This window comes from Camelus ferus, chromosome 10 (genome assembly GCF_009834535.1).
Source record: "Camelus ferus isolate YT-003-E chromosome 10, BCGSAC_Cfer_1.0, whole genome shotgun sequence".
In the NCBI taxonomy this organism is placed as follows: domain Eukaryota; kingdom Metazoa; phylum Chordata; class Mammalia; order Artiodactyla; family Camelidae; genus Camelus; species Camelus ferus.
The window spans coordinates 33,794,795-33,812,301 of NC_045705.1; the positions used below are offsets into that span (position 1 = coordinate 33,794,795).

Here is a 17,507-nt window from a genome sequence, read left to right on the forward strand (position 1 = left end):
TTTCAGCACTGAAAAGAAAGAGCTCTCAAGCCATGAAAAGACATGAAGGAACTTTAAATGAATATTAGTACATGAAAGAAGCCAATCTGAAAAGGCTACATACTATATGATTCCAACTATATGACCTTCTGGTAAAGGCAAAACTATGCGAAAAGATCAGTAGTAGCCAGGGGGTTTTGGGAGAGAGACATGATGAGGTGGAACACAGAGGATTTTTAGGGCAGTGGAAATATTCCGTATGATACTATAGTGATGTATTGAATTTATTATACATCATCCCAACCCTTATGATGCACAACACCAAGAGACAACCTTAAGGTAAACTATGGATTTTTGGTGATTATTTTATCTTTCTAAAAATTGTAATGTGAACATGTCAATTCTACAAAGTGACTCAGTCAAGACATACTAACTCATCTAAGACGTGATTATTTATGTATCTCAAAATAAAATATGTCAAAGAGTACATAATTCCACTTAAAATACATGATTTTTCTCCTATTCAGAATCTTAGAACAGTTATTCAACAAAAGAACTAATCTGAGATGTAACTTTATATTTAATACCTAGAATAGCTACTTAAATTTTTTTATTAGAAAGTAGACACACTTCATTTATCTCTGGCACAGTTCCCTCTCCAGTGTGTGTGTGTGACACATACCTGTGCCTTTATTCATGGGCTTGTTTGTGCCCTTGTTTAACAGGTACATTTGTTTTGCTATGTGGTAGAGAAAATGTAAGTGGAACAGGTGGATATATCAAATATCATTAAAAAGGTTTGACAAGCAGGTCCAAAATTTCTCATGATTCCCCTTAGCCATCCTCTTCAGGTATTATAATTCTAAAGAGGTTTTCTTTTTTACTAGATGACAGTCTTTGGAAAAGCTAAGGATGTCACACTGGGGATTTGAGTGCAGTGTGATGCTTAAAAAGTATCTCATTGCATGGGGAAATTCTGAGAGGAATTGAACAAGGTTATTGTGCACACTACAAAGTTAAAGTCCCAATCCTATAGAAAAATTTGCCTTCTCAACCACCTTCTTGAATGCATTCCTTACGTCCTTATTCCTCAGGCTGTAGACCATAGGATTCAGCATGGGGATGACCATGGTGTAGAACACAGATGCCACCTTGTCTGTGTCCATGGAATGGCTGGAGCTGGGCTGTAAGTACATGAAGATGACTGTCCCATAGAAGATGGAGACGGCAGTGAGGTGGGAAGCACAGGTGGACAAAGCCTTTTGGTGTCCCTGAGATGACTGCATCTTCAAGGTGGTTATAAATATGAACAGGTAGGAAATCAATATAGTCAGAAGAGCAAAAAAGATGTTCAAGCTCGAAGTAAAAACAAGAGCCACCTCACTAATGTGTTTATCAGAGCAAGAGAGAGTCAGAACAGCTGGAATATCACAGAAAAAGTGATGGACCACGTTGGACCTACAGAAAGAGAGACTGAATGTATCTCCAATGTGGATGGAGGCATTCAGGAAACCACAGATATAGGAGCCTATGGCCAGACGTGCACACACACTTTTCTTCATGGTGGTGCTGTAATGCAGGGGTTTACACACTGCTGCATAACGATCATAAGCCATTGAGGCCAAGAGGTAATTTTCCACAGTAGCAAAGGCTGCAAAAAAGAACATTTGAGCAGCACATGCATTGTAAGAGATGATCTTGTCACCCATAAGTAAGCCAGCCGTGACTTTGGGAGTGACAGCTGAGGAGTAGCCAAAGTCCACCAGAGACAGGTGACTGAGGAAAAAGTACATGGGAGTGTGGAGACGAGAGTCCAAGAGAGTCAGTATGATCATTCCCAGGTTTCCAGCCAGAGTGATGAGGTAAATAAGAGTGAACACGACAAAGAGAGGAATCTGTAGTTCTGGGGTGTTGGTGAGTCCCAGGAGGATGAACTGTGTCACTTCTGTCCTGTTCTCCATCAATGCTACTTGGGAATCGTGAGATGTACTGTAGCAATGAGAAATAAAGGGGGAAAGTGACAAACAAAAAATAAATTGTAGTGAAATTGAAATGTATAAATACCATATGCATTATTTTATTAATAATGTGTACTTCAAAATTATCTTGATCTACTGCTTACAGTTTTACATATAAATTGATGTACATACAGTGGATAGTATTATTTTTATTTTCCCATTAAAGAAATTAAGGATTTAAGAAGTCATGTGATATTCTACAATTAGACTGTTTGAAGAAGTTTCAAGATTCAAAATTGATTAGGTCAATTTCAACCTAATCAAAATCTGTGTGCTTATCGCCACCTCACTGTCAGCACATTTAAAAGTGTCTATAACCAGAAAGACGAGATTTGGGGGGAAGGTTAAACTGCAGTTTGATCTTACTAATTCATTCAGTTCTGTGTGCAGTATAAGAATGATCACTTCACATGCATGCTTTTTCCTTAACCTCCAGTGGGAGACCAGCTGATGGTGAACAAGATGAAATTGCCACTTACACAATCAGAGCATCATTTATCTTATTTTTTAAACATTTCTCTTCGTTAAGGAAGCAGCAGGGTATTTCATAAGTATCACTAAACTTACCAATGGAAGTTTTGACATTTATACTCCAGCCTCAACTTACTATTTTATATAAAGAAGTTCAAAACATTTATTTCTATGCTCAAATAACTCATAATATATGTAGTTTCCCCAATGATTTTGCATGAATTACACTTTTTACTAATAGTATATATAGAATATAGTAGCTTACCTCAATCCTTGAAGAGAAAGAACAGTGAATCCTGAAGTGAGTGTGAAGTGAGAAATTCAGCCATGAAACAATGCATAAATAATGAGAGAGAAGCTATGTTTTAGGTAGTGGTTAAAAGGTTCCAAGTTCTCTAAAGCAGGGAAATATGGAGGGAAAAAACATTACCAAGGACCCAGGAACCTGGGTGCAAATTTCAAATCCATTATCAATTCTTACTGTGCTTTTGAAGGAGTTACTTACCTTTTCCTTACTTGTAGAATAAACATAATAAAATTACTTCTGCCACATAAGTTACAGAATTATGTCTGTGAACAACAAATAAGAGGTCTGTTCTAGAAAATAATTCAGTAAGGAATTATCATTTTTAAGTTACTGAACCTAATTTTTATCTTGGGATGGTTTCCTTGGCTATGGTTGTAGACATATAGCAATTCCTCAGGTAGGAAGAAGGCCTTTGTGTAATGACAACTATTAACAATCAGATAAATATATGATGATCAAGGGGGCCAGCATGCAGTCAAGTGCTTCTAAGATGATGCCATGTGGAGTGTTGTTGGTATTTCAGAGGCTAATGCAAGGGAAGCAGGAGTGAATTATAGAGACAAGAAGCTCCCAGAGGATCTCCCCGCCTCCCATGAGAGCATCTCCAGCTCCTCATCCCTCCTTCCCAGGGAAGAAGCAATTAAACTGCCATGGGGACCTGGTAGCATATATGAATGTACATATTTTGGTATTGCTTCTTCTTTCATTTTTAGATTTTCTAAATACATAATTTGCAAACAGTAAAATCCACACTTCTGTGTATAGTTTGAAGAATTTGGTCAAATGTATATGGCTATGTAACTACTGTCACAATCAAGGTATAGAACACCCCCTTCACGTAAACAAAACCTGAGGTTCTTTGTGGTCCACTCCTCCTCCTACCCATTGCCCTGAAAACCATGTAAATATTTTGTGTATATAACTTTGCCTTTGCAGGAATATCCTTAACTAGAATTCTAGCACATTTGGTTTTTGAGTCCTGTTTCTTTTACTTTTACTTTTATAAAGCATTTGTGATCCATCAAAGTTGTTACCTTCACTATCAGTGGAATTTTTTTTCAGTCATATTCCATTTTATGGACATTATATTTCATTGAAGGACATTGGTTCGTTCTAGTGTTTGCTGATTCTGAACAAAACTGATCTAAACATATGTCTAAAGGGTTTTTTTTCCCTGTTAACATAGGTTTTGATTTCACTTGGGTAAAAACCTGTGAGAAGGATTGCTTAGCCACGAAGTAAATAAATGCATAATTGAAAAAGAAACTGCCAAACGGTTTTCTGAATTTGTTCTACTATTTGGTTCTCACTGGCAATGCATTCCAGTTGTTTCACATCTTTTCCAGGACTTGGCATTTTAATATATTTAAAAAATTTTAAAATCTCATTTCTTTTCTTGCTCTCACAAAGATGTCCCTCCCCCGCCCCCCAATCTCAGAAAAATCAATTAAAAAAAAACCCCTATTTGCCTTTACTATCACAGTTCTTGTCTAGGAATGTTTTTCTCCAGCAAAAGAAATAGATCCATTCTTTGTCTTTACATTTGCCTCTTAACACACACTCCCAAAGAGACATCACACTTTGCTCGGTGTAGCAAGTTTAGTGGTTAAAAATTTGTTCTGTTCCCTGAAAGGCTTAGTCCCCAATTCAAGTAAGTTATTTAACACATTTAATCATCAGCTTTTCAACTGTGTGGAGGGAGACAATATCATGTAATCCTCATGGAATTGTTAAGAAGATCATCAGATGATATATATATATATATAAATGAGTACAATTTCCAGCACTTTCCAGGTGTTTCATAAGATTAAATATTACTGTTTTGTTACTCATCAAAAATTGATATGGCATGTTTTAAAAATATATTGGTGCTCAAACATTCCATCTGCTTCCCACACATCTGACTACCTATTGCAGCTCAGCAGAGACATTCATTAGTTCTAGACAATGGGCTTTGGGAAGAATTGATGTGTGTTACTTCTTGGTAGGCTGAAGCCCCTGTACAACACTTTAGCTGTCTCTTCCACCATGGAGACTAAGGAGGGATGTTACTACTTGTCTTACAGAAATAAAAAAAAATTAACGCAATACTATTCACAAATATACAACTATAGGTAGTCCAGATGAAATCATGAACTCTTAAAAATGCCAATATTACAAATATTGGATCAAAATAAGAAAATAGAAAATCTGAGCAGTCATATAAAGAGATTTTTTTTCAACAACAACAAAAATAGGAAAAGATGGCTTCACTGGTGAATTCCAAAAGTATTTAAATAACTATAAATACCAGTTCTACTTAGACTCTTTCAAAAAAAATAGTATAGAACGACTCAGTCATTCTATGGGGGCAGCATTACTATTTTGCCAAAATGAGTCAACAACATCACCAGAAAACAACAACAACAACTGTGAACCAATATCCTTCATGAATAGAGACGCAATACTATTCAGCAAAAATGTTAGCAAACCAAATCCACCAACATGTTAAAAAGATTATAAACCATGACTAAGTACGATTTATCCCAGGAATGCAAGAATGGTTCAATATATGAAGCTCAGTAAATGAAACAAACCACTTCAATTTAATGAGGGAAAAACAACCATCTCATTGATTTAGAAAAAGCATTTGACAGACTCTTACATGTCTTAATAATTAAAAAAGCCACCCATAAAAGTAGAATTGAACTTCCTCAACCTGATGAAGTACATTTATGAAAAACGCATGGCTAACATAATATTCAAAAGTGAAAAACTGAATTCCTCCTGCCTAGAATCAGGGACAAGTAGCCTTTTTTGTGTTCCAAGATGGCTACATAGGAAGATCCTGACCTCACTTCCTCTCATGTGCACACTGAATCTATAGCTACACATACTACAATTCCCTCCGAAAAAGATCTGAGAACAGATGAACACCTCTACGTCAAATGACAAAAGGGTCACATTGAGATGGGTATGAGAGCATGGGACATAAACCCCACCCCTGGCACAGCACGCCACAATTGGGAGGGAACACATAAATCTGGAGCTTCTCTTCAGAACAAATGATTTGCACCCCAAGTCTGGCAACCTCACTTGTAGACCTACACCTGAGAGATGAGACCCAAGAGCATCTGGCTTTGAAAACCAATGGGGCTCAAGTCCACGAGCTCCAAAGTGCTATAGCAAACTGAGAAACTGCTCTCAAAGGGCGCATGCACAGATTCACTTACCCTGGGGGCCAGGGTAGAAACAGCAGTTTGAAAAACTCCCAGGCTCTATGTGGTGGAGATTCGTTTGCTAATCTTAAAGTGTACACCAGAGCAGCAGAGAGGCCCTTTGGACTCTCTCCAAGGACAGAGGTGCTGGCGGGTGCCATTTTCCTGCTCTCTCTCTGCCTTGTTAAAGTATGTAATTTTCTGATGACACATTTTATCTAGCACTACATAAATACAACATTTTAACAGAATCAACAGTTATGTTAGCACTGATTTGCTTGTCTAAAACAGCATGCTCTCATAATAATTGAAAAAGAAACCCAGAGTATACAAGAAGAAAAAATAAAGGTGATTTCAAATTTGTGCACATATGACCACCAACTCTTCATATTGTGCTAAATAAATATAATGAGGAAAACAATAATGCTATATGTTGCTCTATCTTTAAATACTTTCAAATGGTTATTACAGCTTGTTCACTCATACTTTAGTTGAGATATATATATATTTAATCATTTCCCTAGTCATTCAGCCAGATGTATAAACTCTGATTTTCTTTCTGCTCTGTAACAACTCAAAACACACTTTTATTGCAGGACATTTTATGGTCTGCTTCCTCTACTTAGGATGCCCTCTCATTTCACTATGTGCCTGATTAAATGATACCATATCATAAATATCATCCTTTAGCACCTTCATAAAGCTCCTCCTTTTCATGTAACCCTGAGGAAGGCGAACAGGCTGGAGGCACCTGGCTTCTTGATGTCACACTACATTAGGAAGCTACGGTCAACCAAAAAGTGCGGAATTGGGACCAAAAGAGTCACACAGACCAGAGGAATAAGACAGAGAGCCCAGAATTCAACCCACATGGATGGGGTGAGTTACTGTTTGTCAAAGAGGCCAAGAGCACACCAATGAGGAGAGGACAGTCCCCTCCCTAAACAGTGCTGGGAAAACTGGACACTAAATACCACATAGGCTCTACACTGCACACAAAACCCACTAAAAGCCCAGGTTTCTACAGCAAGCCCCTTCCTGGGTCCTCTGAAGAAAGACTCCACCTCTCACTAGTTAGTCACACATTGTAAGCTTCTCCTGATTTTCCAAACTTCTCTTCACCTGTTCCTCACAGCAGAGCTGCCCCAAGTGGGTCCCACAAGGAAACTGGGCACAGCCCTGTGCTTTCCTGAAGTTGAAACCCCAGCGTGTCCTAAGGAGGCTGAGCTCCATTCAGACTAGATGCTGAGTTTCTCTCTTGCCAAAGCCCAAGCCCAGTCAGAACCTGAGGAGACAGAACTGTTCTCACCTGCACACAGGACCAGGTCACAGTGGAACTGACAGTCGTAATACCCTCCAAGTCTATCCACTTTGTTGCAAATGGCAAGATTCCATTCCTTTTATGACTGGTAATATTCTATTGTTTATGTATGTGTGTGTGTGTGTGCGTGTGTGTGTGTGTGTGTGTGTGTGTGTATATACATATATATATCTATCTATATCTATCTATCTATCTATCTATCTATCTATCTATCTATCTATCTATATATATATATCTTCCACATCTCACATAGTGGTCATTTTATCCTTTTAGTTGCTTAGACAACTAGGCTACTCTTTTCCTTATACCCACATGTGATAATCAGTCTATCATAGCATCTCAATAATTCTAATATATTAAAAATAATCTAGCTATCTTGGAAGAATATAATCCTGCCAATGATTTTGAAGAAACAGAAAATAAGCAATTAAACAAGTAGAATATAATTTCAGAGCTTTATTTAAATTCTTTGAAGAAGATAAGGTTGGGTAACTTATTACTTAGGAGAGCTATTTTAGGTGAAGTGGCCAAGAAAGGATTTTTTAAAGAAACGGTGCAGGAGCTAGGAGAAGAGTTACTACTGGAGAAAAAAGAAAAAGAAAAACAAGCTAGAGGCACAGTTTTGGTGACAAATGTAGTAGTTCAGATTCAGGTACCATGTATGGCAGACTACTGATTTTCCTCAGACTTTTTTTTTTTTTTGGTAGTGTATTGGGATTTTAGCCAAGCACATTGCCACTCAGCTAGAGACTTCAAAGTTGACTTGCAGCTAGTTCTTGTGATCATATGACTGAATTCTTGCCAACAGAATGTACTCAGAAGTAATGTGTACATCTACTGCATCACCTCCCAATGATCTCTTTCTCCTTTCTTCCAGATAGAATAGTTATGATAAGGACAGACTTTCAACACTCTGTCTGATGGTAGAAAGACACAATGTGGAATGAACCTGGTCCCAGAAGGACCAAGACACATCAGCTGTCTAGATAGCTCATTTTGACCTTGCTATATTATCTACCACTATTTGAGAAGTAAATTGCTCTCTTTTTCAACCTACTGTATTTTAGCTCTGTTAACAGCAGTTTAACCTAATTTCTGGTTGTGATAGATAAACTATGGGCAGAAATTCTATGCAGACTTTCTCCTCAAGAGGTGGATCTTTTTTCATGCTTGGATCTTGGTCAGCCTTTTGACAAACATTGATTAATATTATATGGTAGAAAAAATGTTGGAAGTCTAGACTTCAAGAAGCCTTTCAGTGGGGGCAGATAAATTATGAGTTGGGGATTAACCAATACACATTACTATGTCTAAAGTAGATAAACAACAAAGACCTAATATATAGTACAGGGAACTGTATTCAATTTTTTATAATAAGCTATAATGGAAAAGAATCTGAAAATACCTGTATATCTATGTATGCGTATATATAACTGAATCACTTTGCTGTATATCTGAAACTAACACTGTAAATCAATTACACTTCAATAAAAAATTAAATTAAAAAAAAGCCTTTCAGTTTCACTTTCACACTGTGAGAATTCTGGCCTGAAAATATTATTAAAGAAAGCTTGTCCAGCCTGTAGAGGACGAAAGTCCACATGGAGAAGAGGTAGATCATGGCTGGAATCGACATCCAGAAATGTGAGGCCACCTTTAAGCTTTCAGCCCAGCTGGCCATGAAGAAGATGTGCAACTTCATAAGTGATTCCATGTCAAAGCAGCAAAGTACCTGCCCTGCCAACCATCCAATTATGAGAAATAATAAACTATGCTTTTAAGCCACTAAGTTTTGTGGTAGTTTGTTACAAAGCAATAGATAACTGATTAGCTACACAAATTGTATAATCTCTCTGATTAACCAATCTATGTTCTGAACAGAATCTTCATCTTCTCAGTGGCTTTCCTGAAAGCATTATTAACCTCTTTATTCCTTAGAGTGTAGACAATAGGGTTCAACATGGGGATTATTATTGTATAGAAGACAGATGCCATTTGGTCATTGTCCATAGAATGACTAGAGCTGGGTTGTAAGTACATGAAGATTACAGTTCCATAGAATATGGTGACAGAAGTGAGGTGAGATGTGCAGGTGGAGAACGCTTTCTTCTGTCCTTCTGCTGAGTGCATTCTCAGGATGGCAATGAATATGAACAGGTAGGAGGTCAAGATAACTATAAGGGCAAAAAAGACATTGAAAGCTGCTAAGATAAAGAGTACAATCTCATTTACGTAGATATCTGAACAGGAAAGAGCCAGGATTGGGGGGATATCACAGAAGAAGTGATGGACCACATTGGAATGGCAGAAGGAGAGGGCGAAGGCAAATCCAGTGTGGATGGCGGATTCAACAAAGCCCCAGACATAGGAGCCTATTGCCATCTGAACACACACACTGGTGGTCACAGTGGTGGTGTAATGTAAGGGCTTACACACCGCAGCATGACGATCGTAAGCCATGACAGCTAGTAGAAAACAGTCTACACTGGCAAAAGCCACAAAGAAGAACATCTGAGCCACACATCCCCCATAGGAGATGACTTTATCTCCCATGAGAAACCCAGCCATCACCTTGGGGGTAACAGCCGAGGAGTAAACACAATCCACCAGAGAGAGGTTACTGAGGAAAAAATACATGGGAGTATGGAGGTGAGAATCCAACAAAATCAACATGATCATCCCAAGATTTCCAATGAGAGTGATGAGATAGATGAAAGTGAATATTATGAAGAGGGGAACTTGCAGCTCTGCGGTGTCAGTCAGTCCCAAGAGTCTAAACTCATGCACCTCAGTGGTGTTCTCCATGAATGTCATTGGAAATTGTGTTCACCTGTCAAAACAAGGGAAGCAAAATGGATAGTTTACTGATGCATGGAAGATGACTCACTGCACACTATGTCACCTGAATGACATGAGCACACTCTGATTTCATTACTAATGCAGGGCTTCCAGTCACCCTGAGACTGGCAGCTTCTGACCTCCACCTTGAAATTTGTAAGCTTATGCCCTGTATTTGTTAGTTGCTGACCCTACTCAGATATTCCAAATGACCACTCAGTAATCTTCAAAATATTTTTTGCCTATTTTTATTTGGGTTGAAAGTTTGTGCTTCCTCTTACTTTTATCATTGTCATTCTTGGGTGAGATGGCACTGATATTAACTGAGCACTTACCATCTGCCAGGTACTCTGAGAAGAATAAATATTAACTCATTTAGTCTTCCCCTATTAGGTACTTACTTGAGAAAAATGATGTATTACTGCCTTTCTTCATGTGAATACTGTGAAGAATGAGATTTTTCTACAAGCAATGGTGATCCACCTGAGGTTTAAGAAAGGATAGTTTTTCTTTCATTCTTCAGAGAAAATTGTCCCTTCATTGAAAGATATGCCCCTAAAAGTATAAAAATCTCAAAATTGTGACTTTTTGAACATACTTTGTCCTGTACAGTGTATGCCCGGCTTTATCCTTCTGAGGGAGGCAGCACAGAATGGAGGAAGATGGTCATTCTCATTTTATTCCCTTGGAAAAGCAACATACGTGTTGATGAGCTCTAATTGCTTCCTCTGAAAAAATAAAGTGGACATTGTATTTCCTACTCTTAGTATGCCACAGGAGTCTTGCAACAATTTTAAAAGGTGTTTGGAGACCAACACCAGTATTTGCACAGGAAGTATACTGTGGTGATAAATAACATGGTCTCTGGAGTGACCTGCCTGACCTGGAGTGGCATTGTCACTTGCTAGACAGGTAACCTTGGACAATTCACAACCTCTCTGTGTCTCTCTGTGTCTCTCTGTGTCCCTGTTTAAAAAAGGGATGATAATAATAGTAGATCACAAGGATGTTTGGAAAATTTAATGAGTTGATATTTTTATATCACTTAGAATACTGTCTAACACATAGTTAGGATGCAGTAAGTCTTAATTATGACTACTATTAAATAAATATTATTATTATTATGAATAGTAGTCATAATATTATATAAGGTTGTTGAAAAAATAACAAAAGAAGCTCAAAAAATAATTGGAATCACATTACATGGGTGAGTGACCTGACGACTTAACTTCAAAATCATTTAATCAAACATACTATTTACAAATATTGACAACAAAAAACTGCAGGCTGAGATTTAGGGATAATAACAGGTACAAATTTTGAGATGCTATCTTTAGGGCAAGACTTCTGCAAGAAGAATCTATTAAAGGTTGTATTGATTATTTCACCCAACTGTATTTATGAAATAACCTACCGGATTTTCCAGATCCATCTGGAAATGGATAAATATCTGATCAAACCTGATAAAAGTCTTCAACATACAACCCCTTAATGTCAGAACTATTCAGCCCTAAGCTCTCTTTCCCTCACACTCCACATGTAGTCCATGAGCACATCCTGTTATCTCTACCTGCAAAATATATCTTAAAATCATGTATTTGTCACCGCCTTTGGTATAACCATTTCATGCCAACTCATCATTTAGGTCATACCTGGTAAGAACTGAGGCCCAGAATGAGACACTGGCAAAGTTAGGGAAAGGAAATCTGAGTTAAGATGCAGACATGGAAGCTGAGAGATGGTGAGGGCTAAGGAGTAGGATGCTAAAGGATGTTGAAGTTTTATCTTTTCAATTTGATAGTAAGTGTGTCCTAGAGGCCAGTCTTTTTTAACCACAACAACAATAATATCAGAAACATAATGGGTAGCCTCATTGCCCTCCATGCAAAGCACTACTGTCCTAGTCCATAGAGATTTGAACCTTTAAAGTCTGTGTAATATAAACAATATGTTATATTGCCTTGATTTTTTTCTGTATGACCCAATGTTTTCAGTAAGCAACTGAGCACATACTAGATAATAATTAAGAAGACTAAATGATTAAATAATTCCATAAGTCAATCTGAAGTAATAAAAAGTATTTGATTTTGGGGCCAGACACCATATTTGAATTTCAGCTTTTTCATTTAATAGTTCGAACATGATTTTAGAATTCTCTAATGGTTTCTTTTTTCAATATGGCAAAGTGAAGGTAATAACTACTTTACAATTATTGTGGAAGCTTTGCTGTGCTTGTGTGTTTACATATTCATTGCCTACTGGATTGGAACTTGGAAGAGCTCTCATTGACTTATCATTATATCCATGTGTCTAACACAGTGTGTGGCATGTACCACAGAGTCAATTACGTTCTGTTGGATGACTGAGCTAGTGAAGAAATGATTGCTATCACTTTATAAAAGTAGCTCTGTAGAGACTAATTCCCAATGAGAGATTGAGCAATATCTTCAATGACAGGCTTTGTGACTCCAAGTGGAGAATATAAGGGGGATGATTTTCATGCATTTCATTGATATTTTCATGAGACTATATGCTTCATTAATATATTCTTACCCAACATATTCTGTCTTTTATTCAATACAGTAAATGCCAATAGCTTTCTTAAAGTTCCCCTGAGAATATACAGTTGACCCTTGAACAACACAAGTTTGAACTGCACAGGTTCCATTATATACAGACATTTTTTTTTCACTAAATACATACTACAGTATTATGTCATCCATTGTTGATTGAATTTGTGGATGTGGAACCACAGATACAGGAGAGCTGACTATAAACCTATATGCAGATTTAACCTTCACATTGTTAAAAGGGCAACCTTACTCAGTGAAATATATTTAAATCACAAGATAAATACAGAGAACAGATGGGTAAGGTTGTTAGAGGTGGGGGAATGGAAGGTGGGTGAAGAGGGTCAGAAGGTACAAACTTCAGTTACAAAATAAGTCATGGGGGTGTAACTTACAGCATGGTGACAATAGATAATAATACTGTATTGCATATTTGAAAGTTGCTAAGAGAGTGATGTTAAAAGCCCTAAACACAAGAAAAAAATGTTTTATAACTATGTATGGTGACAGATGTTAACTAGTTATGTTCTGGTGATCATTTTACAATATATACAAATATCAAAACATTATGTTTTACACCTGAAACTAATATAATGTAATTTATCATTATACCTCAATGAAAGAAATCACAAAAGGGATATATGTGTATTTATTAGAATATTATCAAGAAGAATATTCCATGAAATGCCTTTTTGATAAATACTGATTTAAACTTGTTATATTCATCAAGCCTCCAACAAATAATCCCACCATGAATTTGTTTTGAATAAATAACGTTTTGGGGAATGAATTTACCACAAATTGTCCTAGAACAGTATTTTACAAAAGGTAGGTTATGACTATATAGATGGTGAAATCAAATTGTGAGTCAGGATCAACATTTAAAAAAAAAAACGAAATGTAATGAAATACTTTGCACTGCTCTTATTAGTGATAATTGTTACTGCGTGTAGCATCTACAATGTAAGATGTTCTTCTAAGTGTTTTGCATATATTAGTTCATTGAAGATAGAAAAGCATAGAAAGTAAAGGTGCATTGCAAAAGAAAAAGAAGCAGGGCTCCGTGAAAGTTTTGTTTCTGCTATATGGGTGTGTGTGCGTGTGTAGACAGGTGGGTGGGTGTGCTGGGTGCCAGTATAAATCATATTTTTTTCTGTGGATCTCTTGCTCAAAAAAGTCTGAAATCTTTGATCTAGAGCCTCTGACAATCCTGTGCAAAGTTACACATAAGAATATGCTTTAGTAACACAGGATCATGCACTTCATATTATGTTCAACAACCAGCTCAACAAACAGTTCATCCAGTAATTTATTCATTCACTAATTTATTCATTTATTCACTCATTGCCTCAATAAACCTTTATTGAGTACTCACCATTTTCTAAGTACTCTCCTAAGCACAGAGATTTAATATAATAAGGAAAATAACATCCTCTATTATTTGAGAAAAATTATCATTTCCTAATTAATGAAGGTTGTTACAAGATCTGGACTCTGGCTAAACAGCATGAAAGCATGAAACTTGGAATATTAAACTCTGAAAAATCCGTGGGGAGATGTTGCCCTTGTAGCTGTACACAGCACATCTTGTCATACTGCTGAGCTAGAAATTCACCTTGCTCATCAAGGAATGTGATGCAACTTTACTTACTGGTCTTTAAATTGCTAGTCCCACTCAGTAAAGAAAAGGTCCTATTGAAGTGTTTTCTTAATGTCTGCTCACAAAGACTGAAGCTCTGTAAAGGCAGGGAAATACAAGGAAAAGGTAATTATTAGGTGAAGATTATAAAATACTCTTGCATCTGTCACATGGAATGCTGCTGTGAGGACAATGAGAACATGTTTGCATACACCCTACTAAGTGCTGAGCGGAAACAAGAAAGGATCGTCATACTCACCATGGACATTTTAGCTTGGGGTTTTATTCCTGATCATTGTCTCAGGTCCAGAGTAATATGCCAGTGAAATAAAGTCACTTAGTAAAATAAGTAACCCTTTGCATTAAGAACAATAAAGGAATGCAAAAGGGCCACTGACACATAGACTAGTCCCTCTAAAATGATGTGAAACAGAATCATGTTGGGATGTCAGAGGCCAATCAATGGGAACCAGACAGATTCATAAATAGGGGAAGTTGTCAGCAGACTAGGTACCCAAGGGAATAACCAGTCTCTCATTCCAGTCACCTAGAGGAGAAGCAATTAAACTCTCTGCAGAGAACCTACCTTCATTTGTGAAGGCATAACACTGATGTACCTATATCACCTAGCATTATTTCTTCTCCATGGTGCAGACATCTTCAGAAGAGATTTGGCATTAACTTTCTTGATGGCAATCAGACAGAATCATGGAAAGGGCAATGGAAACTATGCAGGGGACATTAAGTAAATTCTGTTGTCACACAGCAATATGATGTCCTAAAGTCATATTAAGAAGGTTACAGGTCATGTAACTCCTCTGTACTTTGGGTCCCTCATTTATAAACAGGAGATGATGATGGTTCCTATATCCTATGGATGTTATATGGAGCATATACATTAATATTTATAAAGTTCTTAAAACAGTGTCTGGTATATAGTAAACCCTTATCAAGCACTATAAATAATGACAGAATCTTAATTTTTGTGAAAGAGCCTCTATTCATTTCTGAAAGTTTCAAATCTCTCTAAAAGAAATTATTTATCCCGTAGGGGCCTTAGAAGTCACCGTGAGTTAATATCAAAGACCCGGCCGTGTAGTTGTGGGGTTGGGGTGTGCATTAATAATTAACAAACTGAGAAATAAGACAAAGGAGAATCAAAATATGAGCTGCTTAAGCTGACAAAGAAAATTGGAAAACAAAGATTAGTCTGTAGCATATTCAGTTTGCCCAGTGAGTTACAGACAAAGCTGAACAACCCTGGGACTCACTATAAAATTTCTAGATGTATTTCTATGTGGAAACACTGACATGACCACCAGGAGCTTGCATCTGATATTTTTCTGGAAATCTTTTACTCTGACTCTTCCTATTTTTGATAATTCCCCACTATGTGCATTTCAGTTCATAATGTACATTTTGTTTACAATGTCTACTCTTTGATCAAAAACATACTTTTGAACAGATGAAGACACTGCTTCAGGAAGTAAAGTATATTGACAAGGAAGTCACTGTGCCAAGAAGATCTAAGAGGGTTAAATTGGGTTATTGTCGATCCTAAATAATTAAAACACTAACCCTAGAGACATTATTGTCTTATCTGTGTCTGAGGAATTCCTGGAGAGTGACCAAAAGTATGGAAGATGACTGTCCCAGAGAAGATGGAGACTGCAGTGAGGTGGGAAGCACAGGTGGAAAAGATGTTCTGGACTCTCTTGCCTAAGCACATACTCAAAATGGCGATAATTATGAACAGGCAGAAAATCAAGGTCAAACAGGAAAACAAGAAAGATGTTGAAGCTCGCCACAAAGAAAGAAAGAGCTAAGTTACTGATAAGTTTATGTGAGCAAGAAAGAGCCATGATTGCTTGCTCCCTCAGAAAAAGTGATGGACCATATTGGACAGACGGAAGGAGAGGTAAGTTGAAATCAATATGGATGGAGGCATTCGGGAAATCCCACAGACCTAGCTGTCAGTGGTGGCCACGTGACCAAAAAATGTATTGTCATAATAGTGGTATAGCACAGAGGTTACACACTATTGCATAGCTGTCACAGGACAGTGAAGCCGTATCAGGATCAAATTAAATGCATAATGATCATGCTTTACACTAAGATATGGAATGCACGTCACCTTTATTACTGACAGATATTTTCTAGTTTATATTCTATATGGACATTGTGAATCGTTTCAGCTAGATGTATAAGCAATATGCATGAAGTAATTTTCCAAATTAAATCAGAGAGTAAACTTTTATATAATCTCATATTAACATATTTTATGACTTACCAAACAGAATTTGTTTGCTGTTTACTTGCCACTTTACAAGACATCATTTCTGAAGAAAATACATGAGCTGATTTGAGATTACCCAGTTGACAGAATGTCTAGGAAATCACTGTGCCAAATGTGGGGCATGCAAGCACTAAGAATATAAACTATTCCAGCAAAGCAGAAAATAAACTGTAACACTGGAAATGTTCTAGAAGCATATTTAGAAGGTTACTATAGGTAATAAACTATATTATGAGCCTCAATGGCTCAAAGATTTAACATATGCTACAAATGGACTCAAAATTTATTTGTACACTTAATAATTGTTTATTGAGAGTTGATTATGAAACACATACTCATTTAGATGCTGAGGATCATGAGATGAAAAATACAAAGTCACTGCTCTTATGGAGTTTACATTCTACTTAGGAAAAAGAGTTAACAAACTAGTGGACAGATAAATATACAAGGGTGAGTGTTGATAAAGACTATAAAGAATAATGAAGGGTGAGGAGCTGTTTTTTTGGGGAGGAGAGAGGGACTATTTTATAAAGACGGTCAGGGAAGGTCTCTGTGGTAGGGTAACATTTAAAGACATCCTGACTGTCGAAGTAGGGGAAGATTCCATTCAGAGGGAACAGGAAGTACAAGGGACCTGAGGTGGACATGTATGTGGAGTTGCCAAGAAATAGTGTCAATGGAGTGGGGGAGGAAATTAGGGGAGTAAAAAGAGATGACTTAACTCAACTAAAGTAGGAACAAACGAGAAGCATTAACCATTTCAAAGCATCTGCAGACTGGAAAACATCCAACATTATCGATATTCTCAGTGCATTTTGTAAACATCATGAAAGTTTGTGGTCATATACGAATAATTGAAAACGCTTTTATT

General features: G+C 37.1%; 2 protein-coding genes across 2 annotated transcripts; both read right to left on the reverse strand.

The window, feature by feature from the left end:
• Positions 1 to 995: 995 nt before the first annotated feature.
• On the reverse strand, positions 996 to 1,986 carry LOC102506250 (olfactory receptor 5B2). Its single transcript, XM_006172988.2, has one exon. It carries the CDS (start codon positions 1,938 to 1,940, stop codon positions 996 to 998), a length of 945 nt encoding a protein of 314 aa, XP_006173050.1. The 5' UTR covers positions 1,941 to 1,986.
• A 7,173-nt stretch (positions 1,987 to 9,159) lies between these two features.
• On the reverse strand, positions 9,160 to 10,098 carry LOC102506501 (olfactory receptor 5B2). The gene has a single exon (XM_006172989.2). It carries the CDS (start codon positions 10,096 to 10,098, stop codon positions 9,160 to 9,162), a length of 939 nt encoding a protein of 312 aa, XP_006173051.2.
• Between the last annotated feature and the right edge of the window lie 7,409 nt (positions 10,099 to 17,507).